Source organism: Hyperoodon ampullatus, assembly GCF_949752795.1.
Source record: "Hyperoodon ampullatus genome assembly, chromosome: 7".
In the NCBI taxonomy this organism is placed as follows: domain Eukaryota; kingdom Metazoa; phylum Chordata; class Mammalia; order Artiodactyla; family Ziphiidae; genus Hyperoodon; species Hyperoodon ampullatus.
This window is the reverse complement of record NC_136920.1, coordinates 95,683,702-95,699,869: the sequence shown is the minus strand read 5'-3', so window position 1 is coordinate 95,699,869 and position 16,168 is coordinate 95,683,702. Positions and strand designations below refer to the sequence as shown.

Genomic DNA, 16,168 nt, shown 5'->3' with positions numbered 1-16,168 from the left:
AGGGCTCACCTGTGACTTCCCTGGGACTACGAGGAACACTCTTCAGTCCTTTTTGCTTCTGGAACTCTCTGCTACATTTGACATTGTTTACAGCTCCTCTGGTTGAAACTCTTTTTCCTTTGGCTTCCCTCTTGCCCCCTTTTATCTCACTGAGCATTTTTAAAAAATAATTCATTACAAAAATTTTTTTGGCCATGCCATGTGGCACGCGGGATCTTAGTTCCCCATCCAGGGATCCCGTGCGTCCTGCAGCGGAAGCTCGGAGTCTTAACCACTGGACCGCCAGGGAAATCCCACACTGAGCGTTCTTTCTCAGTCTCCTTCCACTGGCTACTTTTTGTTAGCCTACTAGATAGAAGGATAAGTTTCTTCTGGTTCTATTCTTGACACATTTGCTTCTGTGTGCCACACACACTCTTTCTGTGTGGTCTCATCCCTGCCCATAGTTTCAGTGACCATCTTCATGCTTCAAGTCCCAGATCTGTATTTTTAGCCTTTTCTCCTGAGCTCTAGTCCAGGATATCCAACTGCCTATTAAACAGCTCCACCTGCAGATCTCACAGGATCTCAAACTCCAGTGTTCTAAAACCAAGCTCATCATCTCCAAGCAAAAACACCTTCCTTCTCCTGTTGTCCTTATCTTAGTTGATGGTATTGCCGTCTGCTTGATCGACTGCAGCTGGCAACCTGAGACAAGCCCCTCTTTTTCATCCCCCAGATCTAAATGGACACCAAAAGTCATTCTATCTGCTAAATACCTCTGGAATCTGTCCTCATTCCTACATCTTCATTGCCACTGCTCCCATCATCTGGACTACTGCATGTAGTAGTATTTCAGCGTACTTCAGACATATGAGTCTGAAGGTGTGGGAAGAGGTCAGAAATACCCTCACTGCATTTTCTGCCTCTAGGCTCACCATCAGCCTGCTTCCTTACACCCAGTTGCTACAGTGATGTGGCACAAATTCCCTCATGTCAGTCTCTGTTTGAAATCTGCCCTTTCCCCCTAAACTTTCCAGAATAAATCCCAAACTCCTTAATATGATCTGGCCAGTCTTTTTTTTTTTTTTTTTTCCCCCTGCCACACAGCTTGTGGGATCTTAGTTCCCTGACTAGGGATTGAACCCTGGCCCTCAGCAGTGAAAGCATGGAGTCCTAACCACTGGACCACCAGGGAATCCCCTGGCCAGTCATTTTTTGACACTTTCCCTCGTGTACCTAGTGTTTGAGCAACACTGAAGTACTCTTTGTTTTTCAAAGACCTCTTTCCTTTTCATGTTTCTGTGGAAGTTTTGTGACATAACATCATTGTATCTCCAGATCTAACGTAATACCTGGTACAAAGTAGATGTTCAATAAATGCTAGTTGAATAAATGAAAGAATAGAAAATCAGAAAGCACAGAGGTTGAAGGTAAGAACACCAATCAGAAGACTTACTATAAGAGTGCAATTTAGGGACTTCCCTGGTGGTGCAGTGGATAAGACTCTGCACTCCCAATGCAGGGGACCCGGGTTCAATTCCTGGTCAGGGAACTAGATCCCACATGCATGCCACAACTAAGAGTTTGCATGCCACCACAACTAAGGTGCCCTGGAGCCGCAACTAAGGAGCCCGCCTGCCGCAATGAGGAGCTGATGCAACCAAATAAATATATATTTTTTAAATTTTATTTATTTTTTGGCTGTGTGGCGTCTTTGTTGCGGCACGTGGGCTTTCTCTAGTTGCGGCGAGCGGGCGCTACTCTTCGCTGCGGTGAGCGAGCTTCTCATTGCGGTGGCTTCTCTTGTTGCAGAGCACAGGCTCCAGGCGCATGGGCTTCAGTAGTTGCGGCTCGCGGGGCCTAGAGTGCACGGGCTCAGTAGTTATGGCACACGGGCTTAGTTGCTCCGGGGCATGTGGGATCTTCCTGGACCAGGGATCGAACCTATGTCCCCTGCATTGGCAGGCGGATTCTTAACCACTGCGCCACCAGGGAAGTCCCATAACTATTTAAAAAAACAAAAAAGAGTACAATTTACAGGTAACCTGGAAGAGAGGGAAAGGAAATGCTTTCGTTCAACATTTCCTTCAAGCTTCTACAAGGTGAAGCAGTAATAATCAAATAATAATTATTCCTATTATTTTTCTCTCTTTGAGAGATATAAACTTTGATCATCGGTACAATTTCAAATGGAGACAACTTAACTGATTTTAAATAAAATGTATTTTTTAAAAACCCAGCACACATGACTGCCTCTGACAAAATAAGACCCCTTGGGTATAAATCCCAAGGTCCAACAGTGCAGCTGGGAAGAGTCATTTATTCCACAAATATTAATTTAGCTGATACAGATGCTGCTTGGCACAGGGGATACAAAGAAAAGCAATACACAGCTCCTGTTCTCAAGGAGCTCACGGCCCCCAAATTATCTAGTCTTTGCCTTCGGCCAGGACTACACCTAATCCTTTACAGAAAGCCAGCTGTTCATGCTGGGGTGATTATTTAAAGTCCTTTTAGTCACAGATATAGCTATACCTAATTCTTTAGGAATGGAAACTCATGGAAAGGGCAGTAGCAAAATGCAACCATTGCTTTCTTAATGGAAGGGCGCCTTCATAGAAGAGTAATGGACTTGGCTCTTCCTTCCCCAGGAGAAAGCAGCATCTAAGGATTCTGAACAGTCCTCTCTGTTCAGTGATGATCAAGCCTTCCTATGGGCAAGCTTAAATGACTCAGCCACCATTCTTTTCTTAGTTCCAGGACTTTGGGGACTACTAATGCAATGTTTCCCACTGGGGGCCTGTTTGGAAAAAGGAAATTGCTTATTTGAGAGGAGGTATCTTCACCAATGACTAAGGAAGTGTTTCTATCTGAATGCGAGAGAATGCACTTTACTTGGATTAGGTCATTCAGTCTTCATAATAATCCTGTGAAGTTGCTCTTAATCTCCTTATTTTTGCAGATTAGGAAACTGAGGCATCATGAGGACTTAGCAAATTCCACTTCTAGAAATGTATACTACAGATACATTTGCATGCTTGCAAAGTAACATACGTTCAAGGTTGTGCACTGCAGCATTGTTTGAAACAGCAAAAGTTTGGAAATAAGTGCCCACTAACAGAGAACTGGTTAAATAAAGTATGCTACATCTATTCCGTGCAGCCCCAAGAATGAGCAAATGCTGTCTACTGACCAGAATGATTTCCAAGATATAGATTTCTAAGCAAAATCCAGGAAATGGGTTTGATATTTTTTAATTTGAGGAAAAACTTCTATATGTATTTGCTTGTATAGGTACAGACTACCTCTGGAAGAATATACAGGAGACTGATAACCTTAGTTGCCCTTAAGAAAGGATAAGGTATGACTGCAGGAGGAGAGGGTAGTTAAAGTAAGAGTGGAGTGAAAACTTTATTTCTTTAAATTTTTAACCATATTAATATATTAGGTAGTCAGGAAAAATAAGCTGAATTAAAATTTAAAATAAAAAGTTAAATAAAGCACATGCAGTTTAAGGTAACTTATGAGTAAGGCATAGAATGCCTTTTTTCAAAAGTACATTCACATTGCTGTGAAGTTATTTCCACATCCATCCCCATAACTCTTTTCATCTTATAAATCTGAAACTCTCTATCTATTAAACAATAACGCCCCATTCTCCCCTCACTCTGTCCGCTGGCACCCGCCATTATACTTTCTGTCTTTACAATTTTGACTACTCTGAGGACCTCAGATAAGTGGAATCATACAGTATTTGTCTTTTTGTGTCTGGCTTATTTCACTTAGCATAATGTCCTCAAGATTCATCCATGTTGTAACATATTACAGAATTTCGTTCCTTTTTTTAAGGCTGAATAATATTCTATTGTATGAGTATGCCACATTTTGGTAATCCGTTCATTGGTTGATGGACACTTGGTTTGCTTCCATGTGTTGGCTATTGTGAATAATGCTGCCATGAACATGGGTATACAAATATCTCCTCAAGATCCTGCTTTCAGTTCTTTTGGGTATATACCCAGAAGTGGAACTGCTGGATCATATAGTAATTTTTTTTTTCCTCAAGGAACCACCATACTGTTTTCCACAATGGCTGCACCATTTTATATTCCTGCCAACAGTGCACAAAGGTTCCAATTTCTCCACATCTTCACCAACACTTGTTGTTTTCCTAATGGTAGTGAGGTGGCATAGTATGTCTTTTGGGGAATCAGCAGTATGGTTAGTTGATAGTGGTGTCAGACCCCAATGAGATTTGGTCTTGCCACTTACTAACTGTGTGACTTTGGACATTATGCCAGTTTCCCCATTGGTAAAATCAGAATTATCTCGGAGGGTGGTGAGAATTGAATGCGCATAAAGCACTCAGGCTCACAGAAAGCACTCAAGAAATATAAGTTATTATTCTTTCCACCTTAAAAGCTCCAATAATAAACCAAATTCCGACTTGCTCTGGCTCCTTCTGGACGAGTCAGGAGGCAAAGAGACAAACTAGATGATTTTATCAAGGAGTTTTCTACTTAGAGGCTTGAGTCTGAGGACTTCACACAATCTTCACAGACATTCTTCCTTCCTGCTGTCCCCACTCAGCCTGCAGACCTCCCACCTGTGCCCAAAGAAGAGTGCTTGAAAGGAAGAGGTTACTCAGAACCCAGCCGGTTTATGTTTTCTCAGGGGTGGAGGTCGGGAAGAAATCCTGTTGACACAGTTTTGTAAAGCCTGTCACTCAGTCCCCTGCCTATTACCTCTGCAGACCGTTATGCATATTAAAGAAGGGGGGGCGGCAAATACAAAAGAAAAATAAGCGAGAGTGAGTGAGAGAGGGAACAAATCAGGATGCTTGAGGGAATCCACGTGGTCGCCAATCTGTAACTGATCAGAGCAGCGACACTGAAGCAAAACCCTCAGCGCCTAACGCTAAATATATTGCAATGGAGAAACCGTCCACAATGGGGTGTCTATGTCCTTAGCAGAGTCCTGGGGCTGCCGTTTAAGAGACTCTCCCCGTACTCCCACCCTTTTTGCACCTAGTAAACCACGCGATGTAACAACGGAATCTGGTTCTGTGTGTGCGCTGTGGGAGTGTGAGCTTTGCAAACCATCTGGGCTCCATCCTGCGCGGTTGGAACCACGATCGATCCAGGACGAGTTGGGGGAGTTGGAGCTTGCCTGTGTCTCCTTCCTCTCCCTGCTCCTCTCTAGCCCCCACCCCATCGTTCGCTCTGCACAAACGTTTCGCGGGTGGAGGGACGTAGGTTTTCAGCACCAGGAGGCCGTGGACCTTCTCTGGAGGCTGCAGTGCATCCAGAGGGCCAGAGCTGATTGCAACCTGCTCACCACGACCCTCCCCCTCCTCCCCAAATTCGCTGCCCCAGGCTGTTATATTACAGGCGGGGCGCTGTACCGGTGCGGGAGTCCAGGAAGGCTGCGTGACCTTCCAGCGAACTCCACCTCGGCCAGGGGTGGGAGGGATGGAGGCTGCCCCGGGGCCTGCTGGCTGTGTATCGATCCCCCAGCCTCAGCCAACACAAGTTCTCCCGGTACAAACCCCTCCCTCCCTTCTGTGCTTTCCCAGCCTTGCAGGCTTCTAACGCCTAGCTTGAGGCGCCCTCCTATCTTTCCCGCAATAAAGTGAACCGGGTGGGTATGCATCCCCCGCCCTAACCCTCCCCTTCCCCCTCCCCCCTCTGCCTACTAACCCCGCGCACAGAGCTCGCTGCCGGCGGGCCCCTTCCACCCAGTGTATCATAATGCCCAACGCTCTTCTCCTCCCCCTCTCTTAATCAGAAACGTGGTCGCGAGCCCCCCCCACCCCTGCGTGCATACATTAGGGTCTGCTTTGCATGCAGCGGCAGGCAGAGAACTGAGGAAGAAGGGGCGGGGGCGCTTTTGCCCGCCTCTTCCCTCCAGGCCCCGTTAGCCACCCAGTTTCAGCTTCGTTGTAACGCCGCCTCGTTAGCGGAGCACGCCGCGGCCCCAGTGCCCGGGCTGGAGAAACACAACCCAACTCTCTGCAAAAGGGCACCAAAGCCAGAGGTTTCTTAGCCCCGAGCGCACAGCAGGGCGAGGGGGTGGCGAGAGGCCGACCACTCGGTGTGTGCATTTTGGAGAGAGCTCCAGCCTGAAAATGGGAGGGGCTCTTTTTTTTATTATTTTTTAAAGCGCATTCATTGAGGCCCTTTCTATTTTGCATATTGTAAACTGGGCAACAATTCCGTCTTGCCTGTAGCACAATAAGGGCTCTTTTATTCTAGAAGTGTTAAATCCGGGCTAACCCCTCCCGTATCCGTGCCTCGAGGCGGAGAAGGCGCACTCGTCCCCGGCCCGGCAGCCGCGTTAGACTGGAAGCTGCTCTCCCGGGCGGTTCGATTCCCAGCGCATCCCGGGAACGTGTGTAATCGGCCTCTCGGCTCTAGAGGCTGCAGGCGGCCGGCCTCCCTCCGCCTCCATCCTCTCCGTAGCCCTCGCCCCTCCCCCTCTCCCCGGAACCCGCGCTCCGCGTCGGGCTCCTGGGCTTCCTTCCCCCCTCCTTTTCCCGAGTAATGCCGCTCCCGGAGGGCGGGGCACGCAGTTATCCAGGTTGCGGGGCGGGCGGGCGGGCGGCAGGCTGCGGCCCGGGCCTCGGGATGGCGTAGCCGCGGCCCGGCGTCGGCAGCGCGGGCCCGAGCCCGCTATACAGCTTGCTGGGCCGGCTGGCGCGGCCCGGCCCTCGGCATAGAGGCCGCGGGGTGCAGGCGGCTGGGCGGCGCCGAGCGGGCCAGGCAGGTTCCGGGGCCCGCGGCCCCCCCCTCCGCCTCCCCGCCCCCCTGTGTTGTCGCCTCTCCCTCTCGCTGCTTCACTTCACGGGGCGAACATGGCGCACAGCTGTCGGTGGCGCTTCCCCGCCCGACCCGGGACCACCGGGGGCGGCGGCGGCGGGGGGCGCCGGGGCCTAGGGGGCGCCCCGCGGCAACGCGTCCCGGCCCTGCTGCTTCCCCCCGGGCCCCTGGTCGGCGGCGGCGGCCCCGGGGCGCCCCCCTCCCCCCCGGCTGTGGCGGCCGCGGCGGCGGCGGCGGCGGCGGGAAGCGGCGGGGTTGGGGTTCCAGGGGGAGCGGCCGCCGCCTCAGCAGCCTCCTCGTCGTCCGCCTCGTCTTCGTCTTCGTCATCGTCCTCAGCCTCCTCTGGGCCGGCCCTGCTCCGGGTGGGCCCGGGTTTCGACGCGGCGCTGCAGGTCTCGGCCGCCATCGGCACCAACCTGCGCCGGTTCCGGGCCGTGTTTGGGGAGAGCGGCGGGGGAGGCGGCAGCGGAGAGGTAAGGGGGCGAGGAACCCCCAGGTCCGGGGTCTCGACCCTCTGCGGAGCCCCCTCCCCTCCCCCATCCGGGATTGTGGAGCATCCCAATTCGGGGACCATCCTGGGGTCCCTGACCCGGGGCAGATGGCCCTCCCATCTCGGGACCCCCATCCAGGGGTGCAGACCCCCAGGCGTCCCCACCCCGGGGTTCGGACCCATCTGGCCGAGGGCGTTTGACCCCCCACCCTCCTTCCCCTGACCCTTCCCCACATCCTCTGGCACAGACCCCTCGCCCGGGTTTCCCATCCCGGGACTGAACCCCTCCTCCCTTTCACAGATTACCTCATCCGAGCGAGATTCCTCCCTCCCTCCCTCCTAGAGACTTGATCCCGCCACATCCCCGCCTCCCTCTCTGGGCAGATGTTTTACTCCTGGGGCAGTTTTCCTCTTGGGCATCTCTCGGGGGATGGCCTCATCCAAAGCCACGTTCTTCTCCCACCCTTGGGGACCGATGTCCCTTCTAGCACCTTGCTTTCGAAAACCTGATGAACCCTCGCTCCGTCCCCGGGCCAGGTCCCTACACTACCAGCCACTCCCCCTTCCTTCACCTCCACCCGCACCCCCCCCCGCCCCCAGAGGAGAGGTCCTCCCCTCATCCCGCCCTTCCCCACCAGGAAAAAGCTACTTTCCTCTCCACCTTGCCTCCCTTCGCCTTCTTTCCCTCTGAAGATAACGGCGATCTCCTCCTACAGCAGTCTGTTTCCCCCATTTTACAGAGCTGCAGTTTCTAGCCTATTGGTAGCAGGGGATTACTCTACCTTCACTCCACCCTTTCCCTCCTTTAGAATGAAGGATTAGTGGCATCTTCGAGGGGAAAATTGTCCACTGTCCCCTAGGCTCAGAGAAGAGCAGCTTTCCACCATTCCCCCTGGAGAGGAGGCAGGTTTTCCCTCCAGCTCTGGGGAAGGGGGCCCCCGTGAGGGGCGGTGTTTGTGGGGTACTTGGGCAGCATCCTCCCAGGGGAAGCAGCTGCTCTCCTACCCCACCCACTGCGCCTGAGAGCACGCAGTCTTCAAACCTAGCTCCCTCCCGCCCTTCTCCTTTTCTCCGTCATTTCATTATTGATCCACCTTTTCCTAGGCCAATCCTGGGGCTTGGAAGGGGTGGGGGAAGCAGGGTTGGGGTGAGGAGAGTAGATAAGGGACAGTTTTACTGTAGTGCGGTGGTGGTGGCTGCTTCTGGTTGAGAGAAAGAGGGTTATGAAGAGGTTATGAAGCAAAGTTATTCCTTAGAAGGAGTTAGCGTTCTCTCTCTGATTTGTTTGAGGGGGACCCAAGGTGGATGAAGGATCTCCAGCTTTGCCCCTTCCCCATTTAGTACTGGGGCGGGAATGGGGATGCTTTGATAGGCATTATTCTGCCCCCTTCAGCCAAAAGGAAAGTTGCCCTGGGAAGGGAAGTTGAGTTCAGGTTCAGCCAGTGGCGTTGCGCATTTGTTTTACATTGGATGCAGAAGGGGGAGTTTGAATCGTAGGGGAAGGGGGAGAATGGGATGGGGGATGCTAGGAGGAAGAGCAGCTGCTAGGGGCTGAAGCGGAGGGGGGTAGGGGGTTGCTGCTTTGGAGTGCTCTTGATTGAAACAGAAAGGGAAAGATAACAACCAGCCGTTTCCTGCGTGCTCTGCCGTTGGTGCACACAAAATATCCTGGGCAAACCCCTCGTCCCCTATTGTGCCCCGCACCCCTTTAGATTTACAGAAAGATCCTGGGCAGAAGGGGAGGGAGGAGATCCCAGGGACCCTGGCCCCTCCTTTCAAGGAGCTGGCATTTTTTAGTTGTTAGTCTTCCTGCCTCCTTTTTTAAATCGTTTCTAAGGCATCCTGATCAGGAGACTGACAACAACCCGCCTTCTGACAGAGCAAGGAGGACATGATGGGGGCGTGTTCCTTGCGATGTAGCTAGCTGCAGCGTCCCTTTTCCCTGCCTCTCTCTGCTCTCTCTCCACCTCCTTTTCCCAGCCTTCAGAAGGCAGCTGCAGTCAGCAGGGTTGTTTGAGACTATTTATTGGTTGCTGTAGATTATTATTTTTTTTTTGAAAGGCCAATTCTGTATTTTTTAAGCTAACAACACAGATCCCATGTAGTTGGAGAACCAAAGGCCTCATACATGACAAAAAGACTGAACCGTTCAGGTTACTTGCATGGAGTTGGTGCTTAAATGTGAGTTGATTTTGCTTTTTTAAAAGATACAGCAGCAAAAAAAAAAAAAAAATAGACTTACTGACATTTCATTTACCTGCTTGTTTTCAAAATTGAGACTTGCCTGGTTATATGTAGAATTTTAGCCCCATGTATATTTGAGTATAATAAGAAAGTCTCTATTAGGAGAAGTTAGTCTATTTTTAAGGGGATCCTGAGAAGCATTTTCTTTTTGTCTAGCATGCTTATTTATTTTATACTGAAGGACCAAGTGTTCACATTCCAAATGTTGTTATCACATATTCAAAAGCAAAGTTTTATGCTGACAGCTTCCAATCATAGCTTTTCAAGAGACTGGTTAGAAAGAGAGCCACCTGGATTCAGGGACCTAATGTCTGGGCACCAGAATATTTTATCTGTTGGTCTTTGACAAATCACCTCTAAAGTTTTAATCAGGTGCTAACATTTTCTTATCCACTGGCATTATTTTGCTTAGCAGTAGTATGTAGTATAAAGCCTGTCAAGGAAATGCAGTAATTTCAAATAAGATCATATTAATACTTTTTTTCTTTAAAACTTTTGCCTGAACAGTAGTTGCTACTTCATTATGAGGAAAGTGGTTGACTCCTTACATTAAACTTCAGTATTTTTTCTGAATTAGGTTTGAATGAGCTGTTGTTCCATTGGTAAGCCTTTTATATGGTAGTTTGAGTTAATCTAGGATGGGTTAATGGTATGCATTCATGAGTGCTAACCCATGGTATGGCTTAGTACTAAACCATGTGATTATATCCTTTGACCTGGTTGTTTTCAAGGTGGAAACCAAGCGTTTTGTTACAGAGTCTTACAAATCAATGATAAAGTTCCAACAAGGAGGTTTAGGGTTCCCACGGGCTGACATAGAGTTCTAAAGATTGTTTCTCAGAAGTTGCTCATGGATCTGTATCAAGGCTTGTCTGGATTCATGAAGACATGGTTTGTGATCCAAAAGGATTCTAGCCTCTTTAAATTCTGGTTCGCTTTAAGTGAATAATGACTATAACTTCATAACAAAACATAAGTTAATAGTTATTGAATACTAAGGTGGTTGAAAGGTGACAGAACTTCCAGATCAGTTCCCTGTTTAAACTCCTTTAGCTGTAGAAGATTTGTCCTTTACTGCCACAGGTTCTGAGCTTCCCTCGGGATTGATATCTCTCTGAGTAATAACTACATGTAAGAGTTCTTCATGACCAAGGTCTGTCAGAATGGGATTATCTTAAAAAATATATAGGTGTTGCTGATCTCCTATTTGGGCTTTCTGTGTGACAATTATGAAGTAGAATTAGAGTTTTATTTGATTGAGCACTGTGAGAAATCACAGAGGTCTGCTTTTTCACCTTCCCTTTCCCCTGCATGGTGTCAGGGTCCCACTTTTCTGAGGATTGTCTCAGGTGGCATATATGTGACTCTACTTTGCCATCTAATTAAACATAGTACAGCATCCTCTCTGTTGACTAGAATTTGGGCTGTTTTAATGTGAACCCCAGAAATGGTCTATTTATCAGCAAGTAATCTTTGTTTATTACTTTCATAATCCAATTGCCATTCCTACCACCTCACAAAATGTTAAAAGCAGAATTTCCACCCTGATCATAACATGGTGAACTTTGATTAGATATAAATGGAAACCGAATCACAGCATTGGTATGTATTTGTATTTGAAATGGCAGTTTAGTTTGGGTGGACCAAGGTGGGCTCTTGGGTTGGGCTTAGAAAAGATGGTGGTCCTGGAGTGGGAGAGTGTGATTTTTTTTTTTTTTTTTTTTTTGATTTTCGTTGGGCATATGTGCCAGGAGTGGGAGTTGCTCCTTCATTGCCTTCACAGCTAATCCTGAGCTGGGCAGAAGGAAAGTGAAGCAGAGAACACAAGTGGACTAGAAGAAGCCCCTCCGCGTGAAAGTCGATGGACATGGGCTCTCCTCGCACTCATCTCTCATCTCTGTCACTCACCAGTCTGGACAGTTTCACTTTTAACTTGAAACTTTAGTAAAATGAAAAGGTTGGGCTAAATGTCAGCTCAGGAATCTTTTCTGCTCCAGTATTCTGATTCCTCTCTGTTTTATTAATTGTTTGCTCAGGTCAGAACTTCTTATTCTGAATTTATTTAAAAAGTCAGAGTCAGTGAGCCTGTTTGGTAATTTTTTTTTTTCTTTTTTCTTTTTTGGCTGCATTGGGTCTTTGTTGCTGTGCGCGGGCTTTCTCTAGTTGTGGCGAACGGGGGCTACTCTTCGTTGCGGTGCGCAGCCTTCTCATTATGGTGGCTTCTCTTCTTGCGGAGCACAGGCTCTAGGTGCACGGGCTTCAGTAGTTGTAGCACGCGAGCTCAGTAGTTGTGGCTCGCGGGCTCTAGAGCGCAGGTTCAGTCGTTGTGGTGCACAGGCTTAGTTGCTCCACGGCATGTGGGATCTTCCCGGACCAGGGATGGAACCCGTGTCCCCTGCATTGGCAGGCGGGTTCTCAACCACTGTGCCACCAGGGAAGCCCTGTTTGGTAATTTTTAATATCAGAGTGTATATTTGCCATTAAACTGCCATTATTATTGGGAAGAGAAATTTGAACTTGGTGGGAAAGTTTTCATTGTATGGACAAAATATAAGGATTTTATGGAAAAAGTTCTTTGCTGAAGTCGACCAATTTCATTTATAAGAAAAGTAAAGATAAAATTTTAAGTATAACTCATTATCTGGTGTTGAGAGGCCCTCTTGTTTGGCTAAATTTGTTTTCATGTTTTCAATATTGTAGATTCCTGACTCTCCAAAAGGGAAGTTATTTTCAGTCTAGGTGGTATATTCCTTTAGGTGTGTGAGCTTTTAAATGAAAAAAATCCAATACACTAATGTATTTACAGATCCAAAGTGGTGGTACCAACATTGCAGGGAGTAGCTGTTAATACGCTCTAAAATGTAGTTTGGTTTGTACTGAGCATCACAAATGCAGTCTTTAGAACTTTTCTTCATCTTTCACTGAAAGGCATATCACTTGTCCCCATCTTTACCTTCCATCTAATTATCTTAAGGCACATGCTCTTGTAGGAAATCATCGTTCACAAAATAGTGATTGATCTTTTGATTGGAAGTTGAGAAGAGAAAATACTCCCATCTTGACTCCCCTCCCATCTCTGCTCACCTGGGAGCTGGCCTTCCATAGAGCAGCTGTGCAGGCTTAATACCCGTTGCCTTCCCTGCCCTGTGGCTGGCGGTGGGGGGAGGTGGCAACACTTGTTTCGCTTGCTCTGAGGCATAACAGACTGCAGTGCCTCTCTCTCCTTTGGAGACTCACTGTTTTAATTGTAGGTCTCCTAATTAAGATCTCTTTGTGCCTGCCCACATTCCACTAGTGTTGGCACAGAACTTCAGCTTCCTTCTAGCACTTAACTGAAGGCCTTCAATCCGGCCTTTTGTGAATATCTTGTCTCTTTCCATTCTTCCTCTGCCAAGGTGGAGAGCCCAGTGGCATAGACCTATGAGAAAGGGGGAAGCTTTGTGACTGTCACTACTTTGGGAGGAATTTATTCTGGAATTGCTGGGATGGGACCTTCTTTTGTTTGTATATGTTATTTTCAGGAATTAAGAAAAGTTAAATTACTAATGAGTCTGACATGATGTACCCACATTTTAGTCAGATTCTTAACCCTATAGGCACTAGTAGGAAGAAGGAAGCTAAAGAGTTTACTATTAAAAAGTGTTTGTTTGGGTCTTATCTAGATTGATTTAAAGCTTGATAAATAAAAGCTTATGGAGTAAATCACAGACTTGGGGGTTTTGTGGTTGCGAAGACAGTCAATCAAATGAAATTACTGATTGTTCCTAAATTGTATCAGATTTTAAAGCATAGAGTTAACTTTGATATTTGAATTAACTTTTTTGATTAGAAAAGACTGCAGGAGGATCTAGAAATTATTGAGTTAATTAAGAATACTCTTGTAGCCTCCAGTATTTCTTGAGAAGATCAGGAATTGGCTAGGTTTCTAGAGCAGTTTCAGAATAAGGGAAAGTAATTTTTCTGGAAAATGTAGTTTCACTCTAGTTCCCATTATGATAGTGCTCAGAATACAGCATGTCCTTTTAACGGATCTATATGTGCCATGCTAGAGGAAATGCAGTCTTTATTAAGAAGAAGGAATCTTGAATCCTTCACCTGGACCCAGATGGTTTCATTGAACACATCAATATGAGGCGGACAAAGGGCTACTTTTTTGTTGTTATTGTCGTTTCCTTGGTTGTGAAGAAGGCCTGAAAGAAGGAAGTTTATGGCATGCATGAAATAAAGCTGGAGGCCTGCGCTCTTATACCTGAGTGGGTGTTTTTATGGCCTAATTCTCTAATTGCTGGCATTTATGACAGTGTGGATGCAACTGGCCCTGTGGCTGAGGTGGATTATGTTGGGAATAGGGAGAGAAAAGGGGTCCTTTTGTTAGCCTTTTCATTTTCCCCCTCAATAAGTTCTCTGAGAAAGCCCTGAGGAAATACAGAGACACTTGGACTGAGGGAATGGCATCCCATAAAATGGTTCTTTATGTTTTTAAAAAGGATGAGCTGCTTTTCTTGATCTATCCAAAGAAATCCATACCACCACTGTTAAATATTTCAATGAGCTTTGTACCTTGTCAGGTTACACACCAGGGGAAGCCAACCAGGAGGCTGGAGGTGCTGCTAGGCGTTTGCTTTTAAAGACTAAGACATTTGAAAGAAGAATGTTGTTGTGTGACTTGTAGTTGTTTTGGATGATATAAATCCCCTTGTAGGATTCGTATGAAACTTCTTAGAGGCCAAACTTGGTTTAACTTTTTAGATTTTGAATGCAACTATTCAAATGAGTTTTAGTTTTAAGGAAACAGTTAAAGATATAAATGTAAGAGTTAGTTGGCAGTTTTCTGTGCTGTGTATGAAAATTCCCCTTTCTTTGAAATGAGTAGTTGTTTTTCTGTTGGACAAATAGACTAAAGGGATTTCCCCAGCTGTTTTACCTTTAATTATCGCTTCAGCAATGCCTTGTGGGGCACCAGTGGGTAGGATCTATTCAACTGCCATTTATTTCTGGAGTTGGAGTTTTTCCCATATATTTTATCTGTTTTCTTGCATTTCTATGTTTTGGGTTTGGTTGGAATGTTTGGGTGTAGATGTTTTGATGTCCCTCATCAGTAAGAGCTACGAACCTTTCTAACATTTGAATTGTTTTAGAGAGATCCAACCCTTATGGTCCACGCTTTGCTGAAGCATCATTGTTTCATTCTCATTTTACAGCATCAAAGTAATTGTGGCTTTCTGTCTTGAATTAGGGGAGTAATATTACTTGTGAGGAGTGTTTTTGGAGAAATTTTTTTTCACTGAGCTCTCCTTTGTATTATCTCAGTTCTAAAAACTGGGGAGTAGTTAATCACACGTATCTGTAATAAATATCTACACCTAAAGGAATAAATATTTACACGTGCTTGTATTCAACTTCTGTCCATCCATGAGTATTGACTGATTTTTAGATCAAACACAAGCATACAACATTGTCCCTCGATTATTGCCTTTAATTATAAGCAGTAAAACCATGTGGATAACATCTCTTAAAGCTTAGTTAATGAGGAAATCCTTTTGTAATCTCTCCAGCAAGGATTTTTTTATTCGTGCATATATAAATACCTTTATAAAGGAAGGACAGAATCTCATTATGTAATCTGTAATAGTGTGAGATAGTACAGCACAGTAATTAAGAGCTATTAAGACCATGGGCTCTGGGTTCAGACTGCCTGGGTTCAAATCTTGGCTCCACTATTTATTAGCTGAATGACCTTGAAAAACTCTCTTAACCTCTCTGCTTCAGTTTCTTCACTTGTAAATCAATGGTAATTGTGCTTCATAAGATTATTGTGAGGCTTAATTGAAATTATGCATGCAAAGTACTTAGCACTTTGCCTGGTACAGAGGAATCCCTAATTATTATTAGGACTCAGATTGAAAGGACAGGAGTGCTTAATCTTTTTTTTTTTTCCCCCACCAAGGTAGCAGGTTTTTTTCACTTGGAGGAGGTATACATATATATGTGTACACATATATACCTATTCGAGTGCTATAATCTTGACTTTAGAATGTTCTTGATTTTGGTAGGGCTGTCAAGTTCATCAGTAAGCTAGGTGGAACCAAACTGAAGCCAGTCACACATCTTGGTAACAGTGGGTACCGTTGGTATCCAACTAGAATGTAATTAGCGATAAGGCACAAAAGGGAATGAAAAGAACAGGACAGTAAATAGGCAGGTAGGTAACCAAGGAAGGCAGTGCCTTCATGAGTTACATAACTGTCAAGCCAAGGCAGCTATATTGGGGTTGCTACCCTTGGTCCCTGTAACTAGTATTCCTTATCTTTTTGAGTATGAGTACTTGGTGATTTCCTAAAACAACTCCGAGGTTCTTCAGGGTTCTTGGCCCCCAAGTTCAGATTCATTAGTCTATACTTGGTAACTCTTTGACATTTGTTCTCAAGTTCTAGCTTAGGGAGAGTAAGTGTAGGTCTGTGGAGATCAATGCAGCTAACAATTTAATTACAGAAGAAATGCTAAGTTGTAACTTAACTTGAGAAATAAAAATAACCACAAGTAGAGTAGTCAAAAACAAGTTAAACTTCACCTAGTAGAGGATAGTATGCTTAAGGAGGAAAAATATAGTTCTGTTTTATCTCACTTAAAAAAA

The 16,168-nt window shown here is 46.2% G+C and overlaps 1 protein-coding gene and 1 pseudogene across 4 annotated transcripts in view; both read left to right on the top strand.

Moving 5' to 3' along the window:
• Positions 1-16,168, top strand: part of LOC307055662 (trehalase-like) — a 424,950-nt pseudogene that overhangs the window by 226,639 nt on the left and 182,143 nt on the right. The window lies entirely within an intron of this gene.
• The window catches only part of KMT2A (lysine methyltransferase 2A), a gene marked incomplete at both ends in the record, with an annotated part of 69,546 nt that continues 60,213 nt past the window's right edge, over positions 6,836-16,168 (top strand). For 2 of the 3 annotated variants that reach the window (XM_079709353.1, XM_079709352.1), the window contains one exon: positions 6,836-7,273. In XM_079709353.1, the coding sequence (XP_079565479.1) occupies positions 6,836-7,273 (438 nt within the window). Of the gene's footprint in view, positions 7,274-9,372; positions 9,472-16,168 lie in introns of all 3 variants that reach the window. The other variant, XM_079709351.1, reaches the window with a different exon arrangement.